Raw genomic sequence first — 22,069 nt, 5'->3', positions numbered from 1 at the left:
TGGTTACACATCTGGAACGTGGGGCCCAGCTGCAGGGTCAGCAGCATTGGTGAGTGTCTCCAGTGGACGGTGTGGGGAGGCCGCCTGCTCTCAGGTGCTGGGTCTCTGGTGCCTGGAAGCACATGCCGTCGTCCACCGTCACCTCATGGAGTCTCGGGCGTGGCCTGGAGGCCGTGGCTTTGCCTGCTTGCGGCTGGAAGTGCACCACCGTGGGCAGTTGTGGGGAGAAGGGTGCGTGGGCAGCACGGTGGCCCTGGCGAAGGACCTTGGCCTGGGGCTCCAGAGGCTGCAGTGCCACCTGTGGGTGTGGCCAGCCCGGTCCTCGCACGCCCACTGCTAGGACCTCATTTTCTCTCGCTTACCTCTCGAAAGACGCCGTCACTGGTCACATGTGGAGGTCCTGAGGTTGGGGTTGCACTGTGAACTGGAGGGCAGCATGGTTCAGCCAGAGGGGACACACGGGGTAAGGTGAGGACAGGCTAGTGAGGGAGGGAAGCCACAGACAGACCCAGGCAGGTGGGGAGGTCAGCACCAAGTAAGACAGGACAGGGGCCCCAGAGGCCAACCAGCGGCTGGACCTGACAGCAGGCAGTGTTTGGAGGTACCTCACCCCGACGTGGCACATCCTGGTGCTGGGGAGTGTGGCTGGGGTGTGTGGACGACTCTCAGATGAGCTGCCACTGATGGAAGACATGGGTTTATCCTGATGGTGGGTTCAGTGAAAAGATGGTGGACCGCTTTTTGCTTGGAATTCAGACTAACCTGAGTCATCCCCTTCTCTTTCCCTACCCAGCACTTGTGCAAAAGCCTTCCCAGCAGCTGGGACCCCGTGAGCCAGGGCTGAGCATGCCCAGGCTCTGGGGTCAGTGAGTGGGATGCTTGGCACCACGCAGCTCTTTCCTGGGCACCAGAGGCCACGTTTGGCATGGGCTCTCCCCCCAGCTGTTCTCTGCGCTGGGCTTACTCTGCCTGCTGCTCCGCTTGTCTCCTGTGTCCACAGCGAGCCCGGGCCCTGGGAGGGAACAGAGTACTGGCCTTAGAAACTGGAAGGAGCCTCTGACCGGCAGAGCCGACCTCCCTCTGCCTCCAGGGCTGGGTGTTGGCCATTGCACCTGTCTGCTCTGACTGCACCTGCAGGCCTTTCCTACCTTGTCTTTGAATGAAGCCATGGTGCCCCAGCCCAGGTCCTGGCACTGCCAGGTGTGTGGGGAGACCCCAGTCCACATAGCACCCAATTCCTCTGCCCTGAGAACCATGGGTGCTCTGTCAGCTGCTGGGGCCAGAGCGTGGATGGCACCCATACAGCAAGAGGCTGCTGTCACCTGAGCCCAGAGAAGCTCCCTTGCCCCAGCTCCTCCCAGCTGCCCCCTCTGTTTCCAGAGAAGCTGGGCTCCTGGGAGGCAAGCAGCTTCCCTGTCCCAGAGTGACTGAGAGGAAACCAGAAAGCACCCACAACCCTGCGCTGCGCTGGGCTGGGCTGCCCGGTACCGGGAGAGCCAGGCCAGGGCAGGCATGCTGCACGTAGTGCTCTGCTGGCCCCGGGCGGGGGGTGTGCTGGGAGTCAGATTCCCAGAGAGTGGGGCAGCCAGCACGTGCAGAACCAACACGGGGCAGGAGAAACCTGGCCTGCACAACGGAGAGTCAAGAGGGGAGGCAGGCGCACCCTGCACAGGACACCCGTGAACACCGAGAACACCTGGGCTGTGGGCCTCTGTGCCTGAAAGGAAGGAGGGGGCAGAGACACGGGCGCCAGGTGTGCTGCCCTGAGCCACACGCACGCGAGGCTGGAGGTCCGCTGCTTGAGTGTGTTCCTGGGTAATGTCCCAGGAGCCCCCGCTGTGGGTCCAAGGAATGGCATTCCTCTGGCCTCCGCATGTGTCCGTGAAGCTGAACACACACGTGGGCCAGGCCCGAGCTCCCGTCCATGCCCAGGAGAAGGTGCAGGCTCTACCCAGCCGCATTCCCTCAGCTGTCGGCATCTGCTGAGCTGCGTGGCTCTGTCGGGTGGGTGTGACGGGGCAAGGGGAGGCCTCCTTGGTGGCAAATGCCTGCTGGGCTTTTGAGGCAGCCCAGTGGTCGTGGCTAGACCATGGCCTTGGAGGCACACTGGTGCATGGGCAGCTTCCCAGTGTCACTGCGAGCGGGCACAGACCAGAGCCTAAGTGGCCCGGGCCGGGGGACACAGCCGCTGAAGGTCAGAGCTGGCTGGCGCAGTCTCAGGCTGCTGTCATTTGCACCTCTTCCTCACGGTTTGTTCTCTGTCCACAGGAGCTGAGGTCAAGGCTGTTCTGCCCAAGAAGGAGAAGTTGAGGCTGCGGCGTGAGCGCTGGCTGCAGAGTAAGTGTGGTTGCAGTGCCAGGAAATGGTGCTGGCCTGCGCCGGGCTGCAGACGGAGGTCCCACCGGGGTGCCCCGCACTGCTGCCAGCTCGCGGACCCCTGGGGTGGACGTCCCAGGAGAGGGCTTGGAGCCCTTTGAAGGGTGCCCACAGGGCAGAGGGGCAGCTGAGGCTCAGAGGCATGGTGGCCAGGAGCATGACCACGCCACCGTGCGGGCCTGGTCAGAGCCGGGGCCTCTTGCCTCCCATACCGGCTCCAGAAGCTGCAGCTTTGAGCTCGCTGTTTGTAAAACATCAAGTTTTGGTTCCCATGATGACATGCTTAGTGACGGCGGTGCGCTCGTGTCTGTGTGGGACCGGTTTTAGGTGGGGCCTGTCCTTCGGCTGGCGTGGGAGGCCAGATCCTCACTGCTCCCAGCAGGCCCGGTGCCTCCCTTGCCCTGTCGCTTTGGAGGAGGAGTTCTCGTCGGGCTGGATACTCGCTGCGAGTTTCTAAAGGTTTTCCTTTCAGGATTGTGTGTGTGGTTTCTTTCTTACTGCTCCTGAGGGTGTGATTCTTCGGCATTAATTAATTTGAAAATTAATTTGGAATAGTTCTGCTTTATGTCCCCCCGTGTTTGGATGTGACTTTTTATTTTCTCCTCGAAGGTTTTGAGGCAAGTACTCTTTCCAGACAGGTACTTCGAGAAGCTCGTCCGTTTCTTTCTGATTACCAAGTCCGTTTCCTGTCGTTTTCAGGTGTTCCCTCTGCAGCCTGGACGCACAGTGCTCTTCACGGGCTGTGTGAAGCGTGCAGGGCCCTGAGCGTCTCTGGGCTGCCGCGCTTCGGGACTGGATTTTCCGTGCTGCTTGATGTGTTTTCTAAGTCTTGAGTCAATTTTGGCCCCTCTTGTTTTCCCATAAAACAACTTTATCACGTCTCAGCCCGTAATAGCTTCCTCATCATTCAGTATCTTTTGTGTCTTTAACCACACCCGCCCTTATTCTCATGGGTTGAGAAGTTCTGGGCCTTCATTCCCGGAATGTGGCGTTGTTCTGCGTGGTTAATCCTTGCTCAGCCTTCCGCTGGGGTTGAGTTGGTCAAAAAATCTGATTTGGAAAAGTGAGGAGAATTTTATTTATTTATTTATTTATTTATTTATTTTAAAATTTTTTTTAATTATTATTATTATTATTATTATTATTATTTTTTGACAGGCAGAGTGGATAGTGAGAGAGAGAGACAGAGAGAAAGGTGTTCCTTTTGCCGTTGGTTCACCCTCCAATGGCCGCCACGGTAGCGCGCTGCGGCCGGCGCACCGCGCTGTTCCAATGGCAGGAGCCAGGTGCTTCTCCTGGTCTCCCATGGGGTGCAGGGCCCAAGCACTTGGGCCATCCTCCACTGCACTCCCTGGCCACAGCAGAGAACTGGCCTGGAAGAGGGGCAACCGGGACAGGATCGGTGCCCCGACCGGGACTAGAACCCGGTGTGCTGGTGCCGCAAGGCGGAGGATTAGCCTAGTGAGCCGCGGCGCCGGCCGTGAGGAGAATTTTACACTGAGCACTTTGAAATATTTATTTTTAAGATTTTTTATTATGATTATTTCTATTTATTTGAAAGGCATAGTTAGAGAGGAGGGTAGAGAGGATGAGAGAGATCTTCCATCTGCTGGTTCACTCCCCAAGTGGCTGCAACAGCCAGGGCTGGACCAGGATGAAGCCAGGAGCTTCTTCCGGGTCTCCCACATAGGTGCAGGGGCCCAAGGACTTAGGCCATCTTCCACTGCCTTCCCAGGCCATAGCAGAGAGCTGGATTGGAAGTGGAGCAGCCGGGTCTCGAACCAGCACCCACATGGAATGCTGGCTCCACAGGCGGAGATTTAACCTGCTGTGCCACAGCACGGGCCCCGACACGGAAAACTCATCACGTAACTATCAGTCCGTTCCTGTCTGTCTGCACGGCCATGTGTGTGCACCGGCACTGTCCCCTGAACAGCCAGTTCTGGTTATGCTGCCTTGTTCTTTTGAAGCCTGAGTTTCCGTACAGTGAGGTGGAGACCGGACACGTGCCAGTAAGCCGTGTCTCACAGATGTGTGCCTGTGCCGCCAGAGTCCTTTTGCTGTAGAGGCTGTCCCTGTAGCCAGAGACGCCACGTCCCGTGCCGGCAGCTCCTCCGGACAGCCTGAGTTGTCCTGCTCTAGCCTTGTGTGGGAGGGGCCGGGCGGCCTGGCCTCTGCTGCTGCCGCTCCACATCATGTTTCTGAAATGCTCAGGCTGCGTGTAACGCAGGCGGTGCCCCTTCTTGGTGAGAAGCTGTCGTCGCACGGACATCGCATTTATCACCCGCGCTGCCGGGGGCGGGCCCCGAGTGGGCCTTTTCCATGTTTAGCCGCTGTGAACATTCTTCACGAGCCTTCTGTGGCCGTGTTTTCCTCTCTCTCGGGTGAGCGCTTAGGAATGGAACGCTGGGTCACAGGGCAGGTGTATGTTTAGTTTTACAAGGACTGCCAGACACTTTCTGAAGTGCTTGTCCGTCTGCTCCTGCCAGCGGGGGGTGGGCCCTGGCTGCCCGCAGCCCGCAGCACAGGGCCGTGCGTCTCCTCGTGCCGTCTGGGCATATCCGGACGCGGCGCTCGTCCTCTCCGCCCACGGGCGTCTCACGTTCTCCCCGCCACCTCGCCTCGTCTTCGGTGCGTTTGCACGAGGATTTTTCCATTTTTGTTTTTGATTTCTAAGAATCCGTTACAATTCTCGGGGACCAGTGCTTGGTCAGATGCGTGTGCAGGGAATCTCCTCTCTCAGACTGTGACCTGCCTGTTCCTTTTCTTAATCTTTTTGATGACAGATTTAAAGACAACAGCCTATTTTGTGGTGCGTGTGTGTGTGTGTGTGTGTTTTAGAAAGGCAGAGTGGCAGGGTGGGACAGAAGGTACTTGGGCCGTCTGCTGGTTTACTCCCCAGGTGGCTGTGCTGGCTGGGGCTGGGCCAGGCCAGAGCCTGGAAGCTGTATTAGAAGCAGAGCGGCCAGGACTCAAAGCAGCACTCCGATATGGGATGCCAGTCAGACGCTTCACCCACTGCCACAGCAGTGGCCCTGGAGTTTAACTTTGAGAAATCGGAGTTATACCCATTTTCTTTTTTAAGATTTATTTATTTGAGAGGCAGAGGCAGAGAGGAAGAGATCTTCCATCTGCTGGTTCACTCCCCAGGTGGCCTCAACGGCCAGAGCTGGGCCTATCCGAAGCCAGGAGCTTTTTTCAGGTCTCTCATGTGGGTGCGGGAACCCAAAGACTTGGGGCCATCTTCTACTGCTTTCCCAGGCCATAGCAGAGAGCTGGATTGGAAGTGGAGCAGCCGGGACTAGAACCGACGCCCATATGTGATACTGGCGCTGCAGGCGGTGGCTTTACCTGCTATGCCACAGCACCAGCCTCTACCTATTTTCTTACACCGTTATTGTGTGTGTGTATCCTGTTGCCTAACCCTAAGTCATAAAAATATTTTTCTAAAAGTATTTTTCTACTCAAAACTATAGTTTTAGCATTTACATTTAGGCTTTTGATCATTGTGAATTAATGTTTGTGATTAGAGTTAGTGATGGAGGTCTTATTTTTTATGTGTTCATTGTTCTGTGTTTATGTTTGTTTTATATGTTTATTCATTTTTGTTTGGAAGGCAGAGTGGCAGTTGGGGGAGCTTCCATCCGCTGGTTCACTCCCCAAATGCCCACAGCAGCCAGGGCTGGACTAGGCCAGAGCCAGGAGCCAGGAGCGCCATCCGGGTGTCCCTTGTAGGGGAGGTACCCAAGTACTTGGGCCATTACCTCCCATCTCCCAGGCACCTCAGCAGGAAGCTGAACGGAGGCACAGCAGGAGCTTGAGTCAAGCACACCAGGATGGGAGGTGACGGCACTGCTCTGCCGCAGGCCACCCCTGTGGATCTTTTTTAAAACATAATGAATCCTGGATCCTAGACCTTGCTGAAATAATGTATCAGGTCTGGTAGTTGTTTGTAGATTCTTTAGCATTTTTATAGCTGTCCGTTTTCTGTGTGTGTTTCCCATTTGCTCTTGAATTTCAGTGTGGAAGCTTCCCCACGCCAGTACCTGTGCATCTGCCTCCCGCTCCTGGGGCAGTCCGCTCATTCCTGACCTGCGGACGAGCTCGTGGCCGTGGTCTGGAGTGTCCGCCCTCCGCCGGAGGCCGCCCCACTCACTGCCTGGTCCCAGGGCAGCCCTGCTCCGCTGCTGCCTGCCCGATTGTGTCCACCTTTAGAACTGCTGGGCTGGCAGCTCAAAGACTGGCTTCCTGGTTGCTGAAGCTGAGTGGCTCTTGCTGCATTTCTAGCCGGGTCCCCCTCATCAGTGGGCGCCGCCCCCTCGAGATTGTTGTGGGGCAGCTCCCAGCAGGCTCAGCTTCTCTCCTGGAGGGCGGAGCTGTCTGTGCGCTGCTTCCTCCTGCAGCAGGGCCGAGCCACCAAGCCCCTGCCGCTCACCTGCACTTCTCACTTCCACGGGTTCCAAATTCGCTTCATATCCACCAGGCCTGCTCTCTTGTGGCCCGTTCTTGTAAGACAGTTTGTTGTTATTATTCTTAGACATTTATTTTATTTTAATATTTATATAAAAGGCAGAGTTAGAGAAGGAGAGATAGATCTATCCATGATTCACTGCCCAAATGGCCGCAATAGCCGGGACTGGGCCAAGCCAAAGCCAGGAGCCAGGAGCTTGTTCCAGGTCTCCCACGCGAGTGCAGAGACCCAAGCACTGGGGCCATCTTCCACTGCTTTCCCAGGCCAGAGCAGAGAGCTGGATCAGAAGTGGAGCAACCAGAACTCAAAACTGCCCATATGGGGTGCCAGAGCATGGCAGATGGCAGCTTAACCCCCTGTGCCACAGTGCCGGCCCCTATTCTTAACGCTTAGTCTTTTTAAAACTAAAATTTAGAATTACCATGGTTGTTGTTAAGATTCCTGTTGAGAGGCAGGCGCTGTGGCACAGCAGATAAAGCCGCTGCCTGCGACACTAGCATCCCATTTGGGTGCCAGTTCATGTCTTGGCTGTTCTACTTCTGATCCAGCTCCCTGCTATGGCCTGGGAAAGCAGCAGATGATGGCTGTATGCCTGGGCCCCTGCACCCACGTGCAAGACCTGGAAGAGGCTCCTGGCTTTGGCCTGGCCCAGTGCCGGCCATTGTGGCCATCTGGGGAGTGAACCAGCGGATGGAAGATTTCTCTCTCTCCTTTTCTCTCTGTAACTCTGACTTTCAGAATAAATACATCTTTTCAAAAAAGGATCCTGTGAAATGCTGATTGGTGTGTGCGGTATTTGTGGATGAGTGGAGAGGAAGGAAGGAGCCCTTGTGCTGCTCCTCCCCCGCCTCTCCCCCACAGGAAGTGCCGGCCACCTTGGCCTTGTCGATCTTGTGGTGTTTGCTCTGGGCTGCTGGCTGATGTTCTCTGTGGAGGAGCTCCTGTCTGTGGTCTCGTTGTGCCTGTCACAGTGGGTCGTGAATTTACTGTTCCCCCCGTGGCCCTTTCGTGGTGACTGCCTGGCTCCTGCATGGACCGCAGGGCCCTGTGTCTGGTGCTGAGCATCCTAGCCTGGCCTGGATTGCCGGGCTGGGCCCTCCTGGCCACCATCTGTTGGTGCTTTGGCTTTTCTGCCCCTGCACAGGAGTGGCCATGCCTGGGGCTAAGGACCCAAGCCCGAGCTGGGCCTGTGGCGCCTCCAGGGCACACTGCCGGTTCATAAACTCAGAGCGAAATGCGGTCCGAGCTGGCCACGCCCAGGGCTGAGGACACGCAGGGGAAGCTGGTCTTCGTCAGTGGTTGGTGCAAGATATAAATCCTTGCTCTCCAGGGCTCCGGGGGTGGGTCAGGGTTGGCCTTTCAGACCCTGCTGTGTCGGTGGCCTGGCCCAGCAGAGGGGTTGCCCAGTGGAACTGGCCGGTGCTTGCCCTGGGAAGCCCTGGGGCAGTGGCTGCTCTGGGTCTCCTGTGGTGGATGTGCGGGCGTCACATACTGAGGGAGGGGCTAGAACACTCCCCTCCCCGCTCTGTCTTGCTGGGATGCGTGGGCCTGCACCAGGGTCTCTGCCATCCCTCAGGCACTTACTACAGCTTCACGGTAAATGCTTTTCATTTCTTTCCTTCTTTCTTTTCTTTTCTTTTTTTTTTTTTTTTAAAGAATTATTTATTTATTTGAAAGGCAGAGTTCCAGAGAGATAGAGAATCTTCCATGCTCTGGTTCACTTCTCAAATGGCCACAACAACCAGAGGTGGGCCAGTCAGTCCAAAGGCAGAGGCCAGGAGCATCTTCTGGGTCTCCCACATGGGTAGGGAGCCCAAGCAGTTGAGCCTTCCTCTCCTGCCTTCCCAAGCACATTAGCAGGGAACTGGATTGGAAGTGGAGCAGCCAGGACTCAAACCAGCACCTGCTATGCCACAAAGGTGCCACGCCACAACGCGGCCCTCCCTACGTAACACTTTCAAACAGTTTGAGAGAGAGACAGCATCTCCCCGAGCTGAGTCACTCTCCAAAGGCTCTTCATAGCTGGAACTGGGCTAGGTTGAAACTGGGAGCCAGGAACTCAAGGTGGGTGTCCCACGTGGGTGGCAAAAACCAATTACCGGAGCCGTCGCCTGCTGCCTCCCAGGATGTGTTCGCAGGATGCTGGGGTCAGGACTGGAGCCAGCGCATGAACCCAGCTACCCTGATGTGGAACACGGGCATCCTAACCACTAGGTTAAGTACCCACTGCAAATAGATTTTTAAGTAAGGAGCAAATCCCAAGGCAGTTTCCTCCCCAGCCAGGTTCTACCCGAATCCCTTCTCCGGCGTGGAAGCCTCAGCCCACCCACCCCAGTCCCCTGCTCCACACCCACAGCTGCTCTGGTGACCCAGCCTGGGCTCTGCTGCCCGCACTCTCTTATTGATGCCGTGTGACCCAGTCTCTCCTGCCCGCCTCCTCTGCCCCACACTGTCCCCCCTCCCCGCTCCCTGAGTAGGGAACCACCGTTTTCCCTGGAGTCAGACAGACGGCACAGCGTCCCTGCGGGGGCCACTGGTGGGCTAGCCTGCGGTGCAGTGCTCCGCGTCCGTCCGTCCATCTGCACGTCTGTGATTCAGATTCTGTTTCTGTCTCCAACCCTGTGCCCTGTCAGAGATCGAAGCCATCAAGCTGGCTGAGCAGAAGCGCCGTGAGGAGCGGAGGCGCCGGGCCACCGTGGTGGTGGGGGACCTGCACCCACTGAGGGACGCCCTGCCCACGCTGCAGGAGCTGGGGGCCCCCAGCCAGCCTCACACCAGAGGGTGAGTGCCCAGGACAGGCTGTCCCCAGAGTGGGGGCAGTGGGCCCAGGTCCGGGGGTAGGGGTGGGGGTGGAGATAGGGCCACATGTAATTGAGAGGCAGAGCTTCAGCCATGCCGGGCACAAACTCTCATGCCCTTGGATTGGCCCTGAGGCAGGTGGTGGCTGTGTTGGGGAAGTGTTGGGGCACTGGGACCATGCTGTCAGGTGGCCTGGCCAGCACTGTTGCACACACCCTCCCCCCCCCCCAGACTGGCCCAGCTCCGGCAGCTCCCGTCTCCAACCCCTCCCCTCCGTGGACTGTTGTCTCAGAGCTGGAGCCCTGTCCTGGGAGCTGCTGTGCTCTTCTGGAGCCCAGGCGCACCACCCCCCCCCCCCAGGCTCTTCCCAGCCCCCTTGCAGCCGCTGACTCCAGTGCCCATTCTCCCACCTCCCACCTGGCACAGCTCTTCCCCTCCCCTGGCTCCCAGTAGAGAGAGAGCTGTGTGAGAGCATGCGGCCCCCCAGCTGTAGCCGCCATGTGCCTGGAGCCCCAGCTGGTCCTGAGGGGTGGCACCTGCCCCAATGGAGATGCCGGGGGGTTGTGGTCAGCAGGGATGGGGCCCTGGAGCTGTGGCCTCAGCTTTAGGGACAAATGGGACAGACTTCATGGCTTTCTGTGCCCTCATAGTTGCTTGGCCTTTGTCATCTGTTCACGCCACCTCTCATTTTGCCTTAAAGTAATCTTGCTGCTACTGAACTTCGTGGAAAAAGCAGGGGCCACAGGCAGTGTCACCCAGGCAGGCGGTGGCTCCATAGGCCAGAAGCTCCAGAGCATTTGGTTCAGGGAAGAGTGGCTGCCAGGGCTGCTGGAGCCGTCGGTACAGATTGCATTCCTGGTTCCCAAACAAAAATGTGCCCTGGTCAAGGGTCTTTCCCCTTTCTCAGTTTTCTCATCTGAAAAATGTGCTGGGCCCTCAGAAGGGAGAGGCCGCATACACAGCAGCCCCCCCAGCCCCAGGAGGAGCGTGCCCGCTGCCGGACGGGGCGGGGCGGTCCCTGCCCTGTCTCAGCCCCTCCCACCCCTCAGCTGGGAAGCTATTGAGGAAGCTCATGTTAGAGTGGGAAGCAGAGTGGTGCCTGCAGGGGCCACACCCCTGGCATCTGGCTCTCCTGCTGAGGATGGCGCCCTCAGCCTGGTGTTTGTCACTCTGGGAACCGTGCTGATGGGAGAGTCTTGGTGACGGGGTGGTAATTTAAGTCCAAGCATTGAACTTCTGGGTTTTCCCCAACATCCTGCCCCTGCCAGGACACCACCGGTCTCAAGTCCTCCCGCCCCCGTCCCCCAGGACCCTCCTGGCTGGGACCATCTCTCAGACCCCTGTCTCGGGGGCCTGGGCAGTCTGCAGGAGGCTGCCCGCCATGTGGCAGGAGTGTGTGTGCCCGCCCCGTGTGGCAGGAGCACGTGTGTCCACCCCATGTGGCAGGAGTGCGTGTGTCCGCCCCGTGTGGCAGGAGTGCATGTGTCCGCCCCGTGTGTGTGTCCGCCCCGTGCGGCAGGAGCGCGTGTGCCCGCCCCGTGTGGCAGGAGTGCGTGTGCCTGCCCCGTGTGGCAGGAGTGAGTGTGCCCGCCCCGTGTGGCAGGAGTGCATGTGCCCGCCCCGTGTGGCAGGAGCGCGTGTGTCCGCCCCGTGTGGCAGGAGCGCGTGTGCCCGCCCCGTGTGGCAGGAGTGTGTGTGCCTGCCCTGTACACCTGGGGAGAGGCGGGGGCTGGGGCGGCTGGGAGGAAGCTCCTGACCCAGAGGCCTTCTTCATGGTGTCCTGTAGGGTCCCCGTGCTGCTGACCCCGCCCCCGGCTGAGAGGCGTCTGGGTTTCTCATGGCGCAGTGTTTTCCCCGGGGAGAAGCTGCCACGCACAGCCCCACTGATGGGGGAGAGGAGACGCGGCATCCACAGAATTGTGTGGTGCTCATCCTGTTTATCAATCATTGACTTATGCCAGTGGCCTCATGGGTATTTATTTTACACTCCGGGCTAGGATCCAGCACTCCTCCATCTTGTTGCTGGGAGCTCCTCTGGTTGATGCCCGGTCCGCTTCCCACACCCCAGCGCCGTGGGCTGCTGTATGGCTTCTGAGCCCTCCCCACTCCTTGCCCTGGCAGGGGCTCTGGTGCATCGCGGGCATTTCCTGCCCGTTCCGGAGTCAGCTGTCCCTGCAAGGATCCCTTCTGGCCTAGGAGAAGGCTGCAGGTGCCTCCCGCTACACAGGAGATGCCGGCCTGGCTGCACTTGCATGACTGCTCAGGACCTGCCTTGCTGCTGACATCCGCTGCAGCGTCGGCCCCAACACATCTTGGGCCTGAGCTCCAGAGTGCTGTGTGTTGCGGGTCTTAAACCTGAGGCTGGCCCCTGACCAGCAGGGGACAGTACAGACACTCCGCGACAAGGTGAACGGGAGAGGTAAGGTCGATGGGTCAAACACTGCAAGCACCCATCAGTTCTGTCGAAGCAGGAACTACTTTATTGAGGAAGTGTACAGGCTTATAAAGCTTACGAAAGACATGCACAGTAGAGGAGCCTTCAGCGGAAAGGTCATGCAGGAGTGGGTGGACTACGCACAGGGGCATCTTAAGCAAAGTATAGGGATCACGCACTGTCCATGTGTCCGGAACTAAAGTGGACCTATCCCTGCTGGTGGTCTGATCTTATGTAGCTTAACCGTGGCAGCCACAGACACGCCCCTTGAACATCTGCCAGGCGCCATATTGTAATGGAGGTGGTAGGCAATGCCCAGTAGCCGTGGTGGTGAAGGGTCACTGCAGCCACAGGACAGGGCTGACCCTTGTGGGAGGAAGCACCTGGGCGCTCACCTGGGCTGCCCCTCGACAGACGGGGCTTTGCCTCTGGTCCATCCACTCCTCGCCATTTCCTGTTGGGTCTCCGAGTACCTGACAGCCCAGACACATTTTGAAAGTTGGGGTCCCCTGTGTCTTCCCTTCGTGATCTCAACTCCTGGGTCCGGCGTGCCAGTGTTCATTCTGTGTTATCTGGAACCTCTCCTGTGCCTCGGTGGCTTTTTTTTTTTTTTATAAGATTTATTTTATTTTATTTTGAAAGTTACAGAGAGAAGTGTAGAGACAAAGACAGAGAGAGAGATAGCCTCCATCCACCAGTCCACTCCCCAGATGGCTGCAACAGCTGGAGCTGTGCCGATCCAAAGCCAGGAGCCAGGAGTTTCTTCTGGGTGACCCACATGAGTGCAGGGGCCCAAGGACCCGGGCCACCCTCTCCTGGGAGCTGGATCAGAAGTGGAGCAGCTGGGACCTGAGCTGGCATCCACAGTGATGCCGGCACTGCAGGCAGTGGCCCCACCTGCTCTGCCACACCACTGGCCCTGGGCTTTTTCAGTTTTTGCCACTTCTTCCAGCTGGACATGCACATCAGCCTTCTGCAGGCTCTCAGGACTCTCTTGACCTTCCCTTTTCTCACAACTTCGTGGTACATTTGCCTTTAATTCTCTTGGTTCGTGACCGTGAGAGAGGCTTTTTGCGCTGGAGTCAGCCATGGCCGTCCCTGGTCGCTTGTTCTGATGAAGGAGGTTACAGACCTCCTCCTCCAGAGGGGCCCTTGCCTTCCACAAGTGAGCACATGTCCAATGGCAACATAGCCTGACAGCTGCTCTCCTGCTGCTGCTGCAGACTGGTAGGATGCCGTTTGGAGAAGGCTTGTGAGGCTTGATTGAAAGCCACTTGGAATTAAGCAGTAGCTGTCTGGCTTCTTGCTCTGCACTTTGCAGTAAATTCCTTCTTCCTCCACCCCAGCGTCAGTTACTGGCTTTCTGTGAGTTGGGGAGGTGGACACACGTTTGAAGTTTCTTTAGCAACACATACAAGTTACTTGAAGGTATTCGATCTTCTCGATGCTGATGTTTGCTCCATCTCACATGTATCCATGAATCCAGCAAGGTACGTGTGCACCATCGTTAGGAATCTGGCTGCTGATTCGGATCGAGCACTGCGCACGTGTCTTCTGTACCCCTCCCCAGTCTGTGTGCTTGAGTCTGTTTCTCAGGACGATGGTGAGAGGGAGACACCCCTTAGGTTAGGGACCTTAACTGATGATATGTAGATTCCAAGGTTTTTTCTGAAGATTAATTTTATTTACTTGAAAGAGTTAGAGAGGTAGAGCCAGAGAGACAGAGGTCCTCCATACACCGGGTCGCTCCCCAAATGACTGCAATGGCCAGAGCTGAGCTGATCTGAAGCCAGGAGCCAGGAGCTTCTTCCGGGTCTCCCAGGTGGGTGCAGGGGCCCAGGCACTTGGGCCATCTTCCACTGCTTTCCCAGGCCATAGCAGCAGCTGGGACACGAACTGGCACCCACATGGGATGCCGGCGCTGCAGGCCAGGGCTTTAACCCACTGAGCCACAGCCCTGGCCTCTGATGAAGACCTCTTAACCAGGGGGCTCAGCATCAGTTGGGCAAAGGCTTCTTTGTCAGCTGGATCAAAAGTCCATTGTTATGCAAAATGTTACTGTTCACCAGAGTAATTTAGGCAATTCACAATATCAGTAATTGTTGTTGTTGTTGTTTTTGAGAGGCAGAGTGGATAGAGAGAGACGGAGAGAAAGGTCTTCCTTTTTGCCGCTGGTTCACCCTCCAATGACCGCTGCGGACGGCGCATCTCGCTGATCCGAAGCCAGGAGCCAAGTGCTTCTCCTGGTCTCCCATGTGGGTGCAGGGCCCAAGGACTTGGGCCATCCTCCACTGCCTTCCCGGGCCATAGCAGAGAGCTGGCCTGGAAGAGGGGCAACCGGGATAGAATCTGGCACCCCAACCGGGACTAGAACCTGGTGTGCCGGCGCCGCAAGGCGGAGGATTAGCCTGTTAAGCCACAGTGCCGGCCAGTAATTGGTTTTTGCCACTACGAGGAACCAGCCAGGTGGAGGAGCATCTAGGCCAGGAAGCATGGGGTGGGTGGCGCAAAGGCCATGCGCCCTGGAGGCACAGGGGCCGTGCAGGCCCTCAATGGCAAGGAACCAAAGAGGAAAAAAACCAGTGGCTTTTTTTTTTTTTTTTTTTTTTTGACAGAGTTATAGACAGAGAAAGGTCTTCCTTCCGTTGGTTCACCCCCCCCCCCCCAAATGCTGGCTATGGCCGGCGCAGCGCACCGCACTGATCTGAAGCCAAGTGCTTCCTCCTGGTCTCCCATGTGAGTGCAGCCCAAGCACTTGGGCCAACCTCCACTGCCTTCCCGGGCCACAGCAGAGAGCTGGACTGGAAGAAGGGCAACTGGGACAGAACTGGCGCCCTGACTGGGACTAGAACCCGGGGTGCCGCTGCCAGAGGCGGAGGATTAGGCTAGTGAGCCGCGGCGCCAGCAACCAGTGGCTTTTTAAGATGCCCACATTGCATGATTGGTAGCCAGCTGTACTCGCCCCACACCCACCACAGGTGGCCTGGATTCAGGCTGGAGTAGGTGTGTGAGGCAGCCTGGACGTTCCTAGCCCAGGGCTCAGTGGCCAACCTGCATCCGCCTGGGGCAGTTAGGGGATGTCTGGGGCTGGAGGCCAGCCAAGCAGGTGCCTCCTGAGGATTCACTCCCTCAACCTGCCCCACGGCAGGCAGCGCACAGCAGACCGCCTGGCAGTGGGGCTGTGCCGTCACCGGGCCCCTGCGAGGAGTCTGTTGCTCAGGGGAGGGCTGGGGCCTCCTGGAAGCCCGGCCTCTGAGGGCACAAGAGCCTCGGTGGTACAGTGCCCAAGGCCCGCAAGGCCCCATGTGCCCTGGGACAGAGCCGCCTGCACGTGGGAGCCCACGAGGCCTCGGCTGCTGCTGAGGCCCATGGTGCCCTGGGGCTGACAGCTGAGTCCAGGGCCGTCCTCCCACCTCGGGCCTCCTAAAGGCCAGCGCAGCTGAGGGCACTCGGCCAGAGCGGCTCAGGGTCACTGTCCCTGCAGACCTGTCGTGCTGCTGCTCTTCACTGGGGGAGACCACTCTGCCTTTGGAGCTTGGTTTTAAAAATTGTTTTATTTATTTGGAAAGCAGAGAGAGAACCACTGAGTCACTCCCCACAGGCAGGCACCAGCCAGGGCTGGGCGAGGGCATAGCCAGGAGCTGGGAACTCATCTGGCTCTCCCACGTGGGTGGCAGGGACCCCCGTTCTTGAGCCATCAGAGCTACCTCGCAGGTGTGCATCAGCAGGGAACGGGGCCCAAGGAGAGCTGGGCCTTGAACCCAGGCGCTGTGATGGGATGTGGGTGTCCGAGAGTATCTTAGCTGCTGCACCACACGCCTGCTGCTTTGACATTGCTGAGGTGGGTGTCTGGAGGGAAGACATGGGCAGAGGAGCTGGGAAGCACGGCCGTGCTCCAGGCCAGCTGTGGAGGACGAGTCGGGCGCCAGCCCCGAGGCACTGCCTGAGGCGACAGGGACGGCTTGCATTCAAGTCTCAGTGTGAGTGAAGGGCTGGGCCCCTGGGCTGGAAGCTAAGCTCAGGTGTTGGCCTGAGGCCTTCGGGCAGCTTCCCGCCCCTCCTCCTTCTTCTCCACTGGCTGTCTGCCCAGGTCCGGAGGTGGGGCTCCCTTGCTGGTGCAGCCCTCGGGGCCAGGTTCTAAGAGATGTGAGGAAAGTGGTCCCGGTGCTCCCGTGGCGGAGCCTGCCTGGGGCTGACTGCCGGGCCGGAGCTTGCCATGTGCTGGGCAGCAGGGCCCTCTGACCCATCTGCCCGGTCAACACCCAGCTTGGTGTTTGGAAAAGCCCAGGAAGCCAGGGACAGGTGACAGCACTCGGGGCCCCCCTCTCCACTGTGACGGGGGATCTTGGCTGGAAGCAGGGGCACAGCCTGCTCGAGGGCACCCTCCACAGCCACCGTGTGTGGCTCAAGCAGTGGCTCCCAGCTCAGCCATCAGCACGGCATGACTGCACAGAGAGCAGGTGTCAGTGACCTGTCAGCAGAGGTGGCGTGGTCTGGGCAGGGGTGTGCCGTGACACGTCCCTGCTGGCCCAACCATCCGAGGAGCTGAGGCATGGGCACGTAGCTATAGAGAAGGTGGCCGGTATGGGGCTGGTGCCTGTGTCCTGTGGTGCGTGGTCCTTTTGGGCCAGCACAGGGCCTGCTGCAGGGCAAGTGTGGCAGGAGGGGGTGCACACTGACTGGCTTCTCCTTGTCCCCAGGCGGCAGAGCAGCAAGCCCAGGCCAGCGGAGCTCAGCCGGATGAGTGCGGCCCAGAGACAGCAGCTCCTGTGAGTAGCTGGTTTTGCCTTGTGACCCAGTGTGGCAGTTTCAAGCTTTGTGAGTTTGCTTTATTTGAGAGCAGTTGAGGGCAGTATCCTGCAGTCAGGGTGTGGGGAAGGTGGACAGGTCCCGGTCACGGCAGACTGTAACCCTGTCTGTCCCCAGAGTGTAGCCAGTGGCATTGAGACCTTGCTCTCTGCCTGGGGTGACATGGACGGGACAGGCTTCTGTGTGGCTCTGCGGCTCAGCCCCGTGAGCGGAGCCAGGACTTGTGGCTAGCAGAGGTCACGTGGGAGGTCACGTGCAGCTGTCCTCTTGCTGTCCTCCCAGTCTGGCGGGCTTGCCTTCAGTTTCCCTGCACTGTGGGGAGCTCCGAGAGGCTTGAGTTTTACACCCTGGGGAGATTTTCTGGGGTGGCTTTGAGACCATTACTCCTTGTCTCCAAGTCATCCTGTGCCTCACCAGTGTGCTGACCACAGATACAGGCTCTGTCAGCTGTCACCCCTGTGCTCCGTCAGGGTATAGACCACAGGTGCAGGCAGAGTCAGCTCTCACCCCCGTGCCTGTCAGCATGTAGACCATCGGTACAGGCACTCACTGTCAGCTGTCACCTCTGTGCTCCATCAGTGTGTAGACCACAGGTACCGGCTCTCACTGTCAACTCCCACCCCTATGCTCCCTCAGTGTGTAGACCACAGGTGCCGGCTCTCACTGTCAGCTGTCATCTCCATGCCTGTCAGTGTATAGACCACAGGTACAGGTGTGCACCATCAGCCCTCACCCCTGTGCCTGTCAGTGTGTAGGCCACAGGTACAGGTGCTCACCGTCAGCCCTCACCCTGTGCCTGTCCGTGTGTAGGCCACAGGTACAGGTGCACACCGTCAGCCCTCATCCTGTGCCTGTCAGTGTGTAGGCCACAGGTACAGGTACAGGCGCTCACCATCAGCCCTCACTCCCGTACCTGTCAGTGTGTAGACCATAGGTACAGGCGCTCACCGTCAGCCCTCAGCCTGTGCCTGTCAGTGTGTAGACCACAGGTACCGGCTCTCACTGTCAACTCCCACCCCTATGCTCCTTCAGTGTGTAGACCATAGGTACCGGCTCTCACTGTCAGCTGTCATCTCCATGCCTGTCAGTGTATAGACCACAGGTACAGGTGCGCACCATCAGCCCTCACCCCTGTGCCTGTCAGTGTGTAGACCACAGGTACAGGCGCACACCGTCAGCCCTCACCCTGTACCTGTCAGTGTGTAGGCCACAGGTACAGGTACAGGCGCTCACCATCAGCCCTCACCCCCGTGCTTGTCAGTGTATAGACCACAGGTATAGGCGCACACCGTCAGCCCTCAGCCTGTGCCTGTCAGTGTGTAGACCACAGGTACAGGTGCTCACTGTCAGCTCTCACCCTGTGCCTGTCAGTGTGTAGGCTACAGGTACAGGCGCTCACCGTCAGCCCTCACCTGTGCCTGTCAGTGTGCAGCCCAGATTCCATGGGTTTGGAGTCGTGTCAGTCGGCAGCTGCCGTGCTGCTCAGGGCCTGGCTCTCCCTCAGGACGCCTGTTCTGCGTTTGTTGCACCTTTGGTTTGTCTTCCACGTCCGCCTGAGGTGCTTTTCTAGAATCTCCTTTTCTAGCTTTAGTGCTTGCTCTGTCTCTGTGTCTCCTGTGTCTTGAGCTGGGCTCTTCCTCAGCCTGTGTCCAGACAGAAATTCTCAGGGCAGTCCGGCTCGTGGCCTCTCCCTCCTTGGAGGTGAGCCCAGCCCTGCAGCGCCCTCCTGCTCTGGGGACGAGCAGGGGTCTGCCCCAGGCCGTGCCCGGTGCCTGGCCCGGCCGACTGTTGCTGCCTTTGCCGCAGGTCTGGTTCTGCAGAGCAGCTTCTGGGAGGGAGAGGACCCCGCTCGCTCGCACCCCCTTTTGGGAAGCTGCATGGGTTTCCTGTCCATGTCCTGAGTGCTCGGATGTCTGAGTTGGATCCTGTGATTCCCAGACCCCACTTGGAAGGGTGTGTGTGTGGTTATGTGTGCGTGCATGTGCATACATGATGTGTTCAAACGTGTGGCACATGTGTGTGGTGTGTGATGTGTTCATGTGTGCACACATGAGCAGGCTATACCCCCTCTGCACCCCCAATCCCTCTGTTGCACGGCACCCTCCATGCAGTGCGTGTGACCTGTGCCTGTGCTCCCGCGGGCTGTGCCTGTGTCTGCCCTGTGAGCTCCCGGATGTCCAGTGTCACCGCGCCAGGGAAGGGGCTGGCACCAGGTGGGCAGGCCCTGCCTGTGGGCTTCTCTCCTGTGTGAGTGCGGCGTAACCTGCTGGGTCCAGGAGTTCCCATCCCATGCCTAGGTAGCCTCCGCTCTCTCGCAGGCGTGTGGGCCTCACATGCAGCCCCAGCTGGTCTCTGCCTCCCCATCTGGGACCCCAGGATCCTTGCTGAGGGCAGTAGCTTCAGAACCTCAGGGCTCCTCGGTCACTTAATAGCTGTGTTGACGCTCCCAGGTGGGCCCACTTGCCCAAGGCAGGGACTGTGCAGGTCCTGGTGGCCCCAGTGCTCCTGAGCTGCACCCAGGCAGGGCTGCAGGCCTGTACTGGATTTCGAGAGGCCCAGAGAGTAGGAGCCGGGCTGGCCACAGGGTCGGGGTAGTGCCAGCAGCTCTGTGACCCCTGGCTCACTGCGAACCGCACCCTCATCCTCACCATGAGTGAGGGGTCCGTCCACCCACACGCGAGCAGGACCTGAGTTGTGCAGGCCTGGGGTTTCAATGGTGGGAGGTGATGGCCAGTAACCAGTAGGTGCCGGCAGCCTCGTGCTGGGTGGGGTGTCCCATTAGTGTGCGTTGGACTTGCCTAGGTCCCCTGGATTACAAGCCAGAGCATGTCCTCAGCCCACGGCCAGGGCTGGCCCCACCGAGAGTCCCCATGGATCTGTCCTGGGCCTCTCCTGGAGCTGCTCCCCAGATCTGAGGTCAGCACCATGGCCACTGCCATCTTCCAGGGCCCCTGGAGGTGTACCTGGCTGCGCTGGGCTTGGGGAGAGACCCCCAGAGCAAGCCCCGCTGGCCGTGCGGTCGGGGCAGCGCCTGCCAACCATGGCGCCTATCCGCCATGAGCCGCCTCTGCGGACAGCCTCTTGATTGTCTGGGTTCCTGCTCGGACCCTGCATGGTCTGTTTCCATCTCGCCGTGGAGGGAGCCCCAAACATGTCTGCAGGCGCACAGGCTGCTGCCTCCTTTCCCAGATCCTGGCTTTGGCAACAATCTGGGCCCCTCCCAGGCCTGCTATGGAGGGAGGCTCCCTAAGCCCCAGAGTGGATACAGGAGCCCCAGGGCCTGCATGTGGCCACAGGGAGAGCCCAGGGCAGCACCAGGCCTGGACAGTCTGTCCTGTGGTAACTGACTCTGGTCTCCATTCTTTCAGCGAGGAAGAAAGGACCCGGTTTCAGGAGCTACTGGCCAGTCCAGCCTACAGAGCCAGCCCCCTGCTGGCCATCGGGCAGCAACTGGCCCACCAGCTACAGCTGGAAAGCAGCAGCCAGCTGTGACCAGCACACCAGTGTGTCCTGAGCTCCGCAGGACGCACACGGACCGTGTCTCAAGCCTGGAAGAGGGAAAACACACACCCCTCCTGGGGCGCACACACACACACACGACACACACCCCTCCTGGGAGCACACACAGAGAATGCCTCTGTGCCACATACACACACACCCCTCTTGGGAGCACACACACACACACACCCCTCCTGGGAGTGCATACACACACACACACACGTCTCTGACAGCTAGCCTAGGGGGGGCAGGAGGCCTGGCTGTGAGGGGCCTGCAGTGCACTGTGGGCTCACTTCCTCATCCCAGAGGCCCCTACACTCACAGGCCTCCCGGCTGAGAGGGGTGCTGACGTCACGTGTCTGGGAAGGCCGCCTACGGGTGTAGATGTCTCATCCGTGAGTGGTCCAGGGACCTGTCGCTGTCACTGATGGAGAGAGCACCTAGGGGCGGGGCCTGCTGCTTGACTGTCTTCCGTTGGCCCTGTCTTGGCTTTCAGCTCCGCTGCCTGCAGTGCCCTGGTCGGTTCCGGGCCACTCAGTTGCCTCAGTCACCAAGTGTCCACCCCATCGTGGGCTCCTCCTGCCCTTCTCTGGACTCCCTCTGGCCTCGGTGCTGCTGAGCCCCGGCTGCCTCTGCCGACCACGGCAGAATGCCCTCCTGGTGCACGGGGATTGGAGCAGGCCCAGCCTGGCCTTGGACCCTTTGCTGCGTCTGAGGGAGACAGAGTCCCTTGTGTCCCTGAAGCCGCCGTCAGCCAGGAGACAGTTGCACTGCCCTGGCAGAAGCCGTTCGTGAAGCAGCAGTGGTGACAAGCCCATGACCGTGGTGAGGTAAGCGCCGGGCCCAGAGCCAGGCGTGCGTGCAGATCTCACAGTGTGCCTGGAGCGGGCTCGTCTGAGCTGTGTCAGCCCGTGGCAGGGCTGTCCCCACCCAGAGTCCACATGGGTCAGTCCTGGGCCTCTCCCGGAGCTGTCTCCAGATCTGGGGTCAGCACAAGGGCCCCTGAAGGCTCGTCCTTGGCTGGGTTAGTGTTCTGAGAAACACCCCCACCCCACCGGCTTCCCAGGCTCCAGGGGACTCCAGTCTGACCGTGGCTTGTGCCCACCTGCTCCTGACACTTGGCACCAGAACTCATGACTCTGGCGTAGAAACTGGTGCCTCCCCTCGGGGGTCCTTCATGGGAGAACAGACCACGTGTGGCCAGGATGGGGCCTCAGCCAGGGGACATTGCAGCCGGCCCCTGCAAAGTCTGCTGGGCGTCCAGGCCTCGCACCTGGGTGCTGGCCATGCTGTGTGGGATGGCCCTGGAGGAGCAGGATTGCTGGGCAGAGTGGCCCGGGAAGGAGCCGCACGCTTGCTCTGCCTGGGCACAGACATCCCAGGACGGCGGGGACACGGGCTGGGGACTGCTGTTGTGCGTTTCTAATAAATCCGAGAGGGGCTTCGTGAACCCTGGAGCCCTCAGCTCATTCCCTTACTTCAAGGAGAAACAGCAGATAAAAGCCTCCAGGGGCTGGTGGTGCTGGGGCCTGCAGGACTTTGGGATACACAAGGCCGCAGATGCTGCCCGGACATTGGGCCCTGTGTGGAGGGGCCCCCAAAGGCCTCACAGGCAGAGGTGGGCGGGCGCCCGCCTGCTCTGTGCTCATTGTGGCAGCTCCAAGGGGCCAAGGCATGCCGCC

At 59.2% G+C, this 22,069-nt stretch overlaps 1 protein-coding gene across 1 annotated transcript in view; it reads left to right on the top strand.

Moving 5' to 3' along the window:
• SLX9 (SLX9 ribosome biogenesis factor) overlaps window positions 1-21,837 on the top strand; it is a 33,637-nt gene extending 11,800 nt beyond the window's left edge. The window contains exons 3-6 of the mRNA XM_062204446.1: window positions 2,269-2,337; window positions 9,481-9,628; window positions 16,781-16,849; window positions 20,258-21,837. Coding sequence (XP_062060430.1) covers window positions 2,269-2,337; window positions 9,481-9,628; window positions 16,781-16,849; window positions 20,258-20,381 — 410 coding nt within the window. The 3' untranslated portion in view covers window positions 20,382-21,837. The remainder of the gene's footprint in view (window positions 1-2,268; window positions 2,338-9,480; window positions 9,629-16,780; window positions 16,850-20,257) is intronic.
• The last annotated feature ends 232 nt before the right edge of the window (window positions 21,838-22,069 follow it).

The sequence above is a fragment of the Lepus europaeus genome, chromosome 2 (assembly GCF_033115175.1).
Source record: "Lepus europaeus isolate LE1 chromosome 2, mLepTim1.pri, whole genome shotgun sequence".
NCBI classification, from domain to species: domain Eukaryota; kingdom Metazoa; phylum Chordata; class Mammalia; order Lagomorpha; family Leporidae; genus Lepus; species Lepus europaeus.
This window is presented reverse-complemented; position numbering and strand designations above follow the sequence as displayed.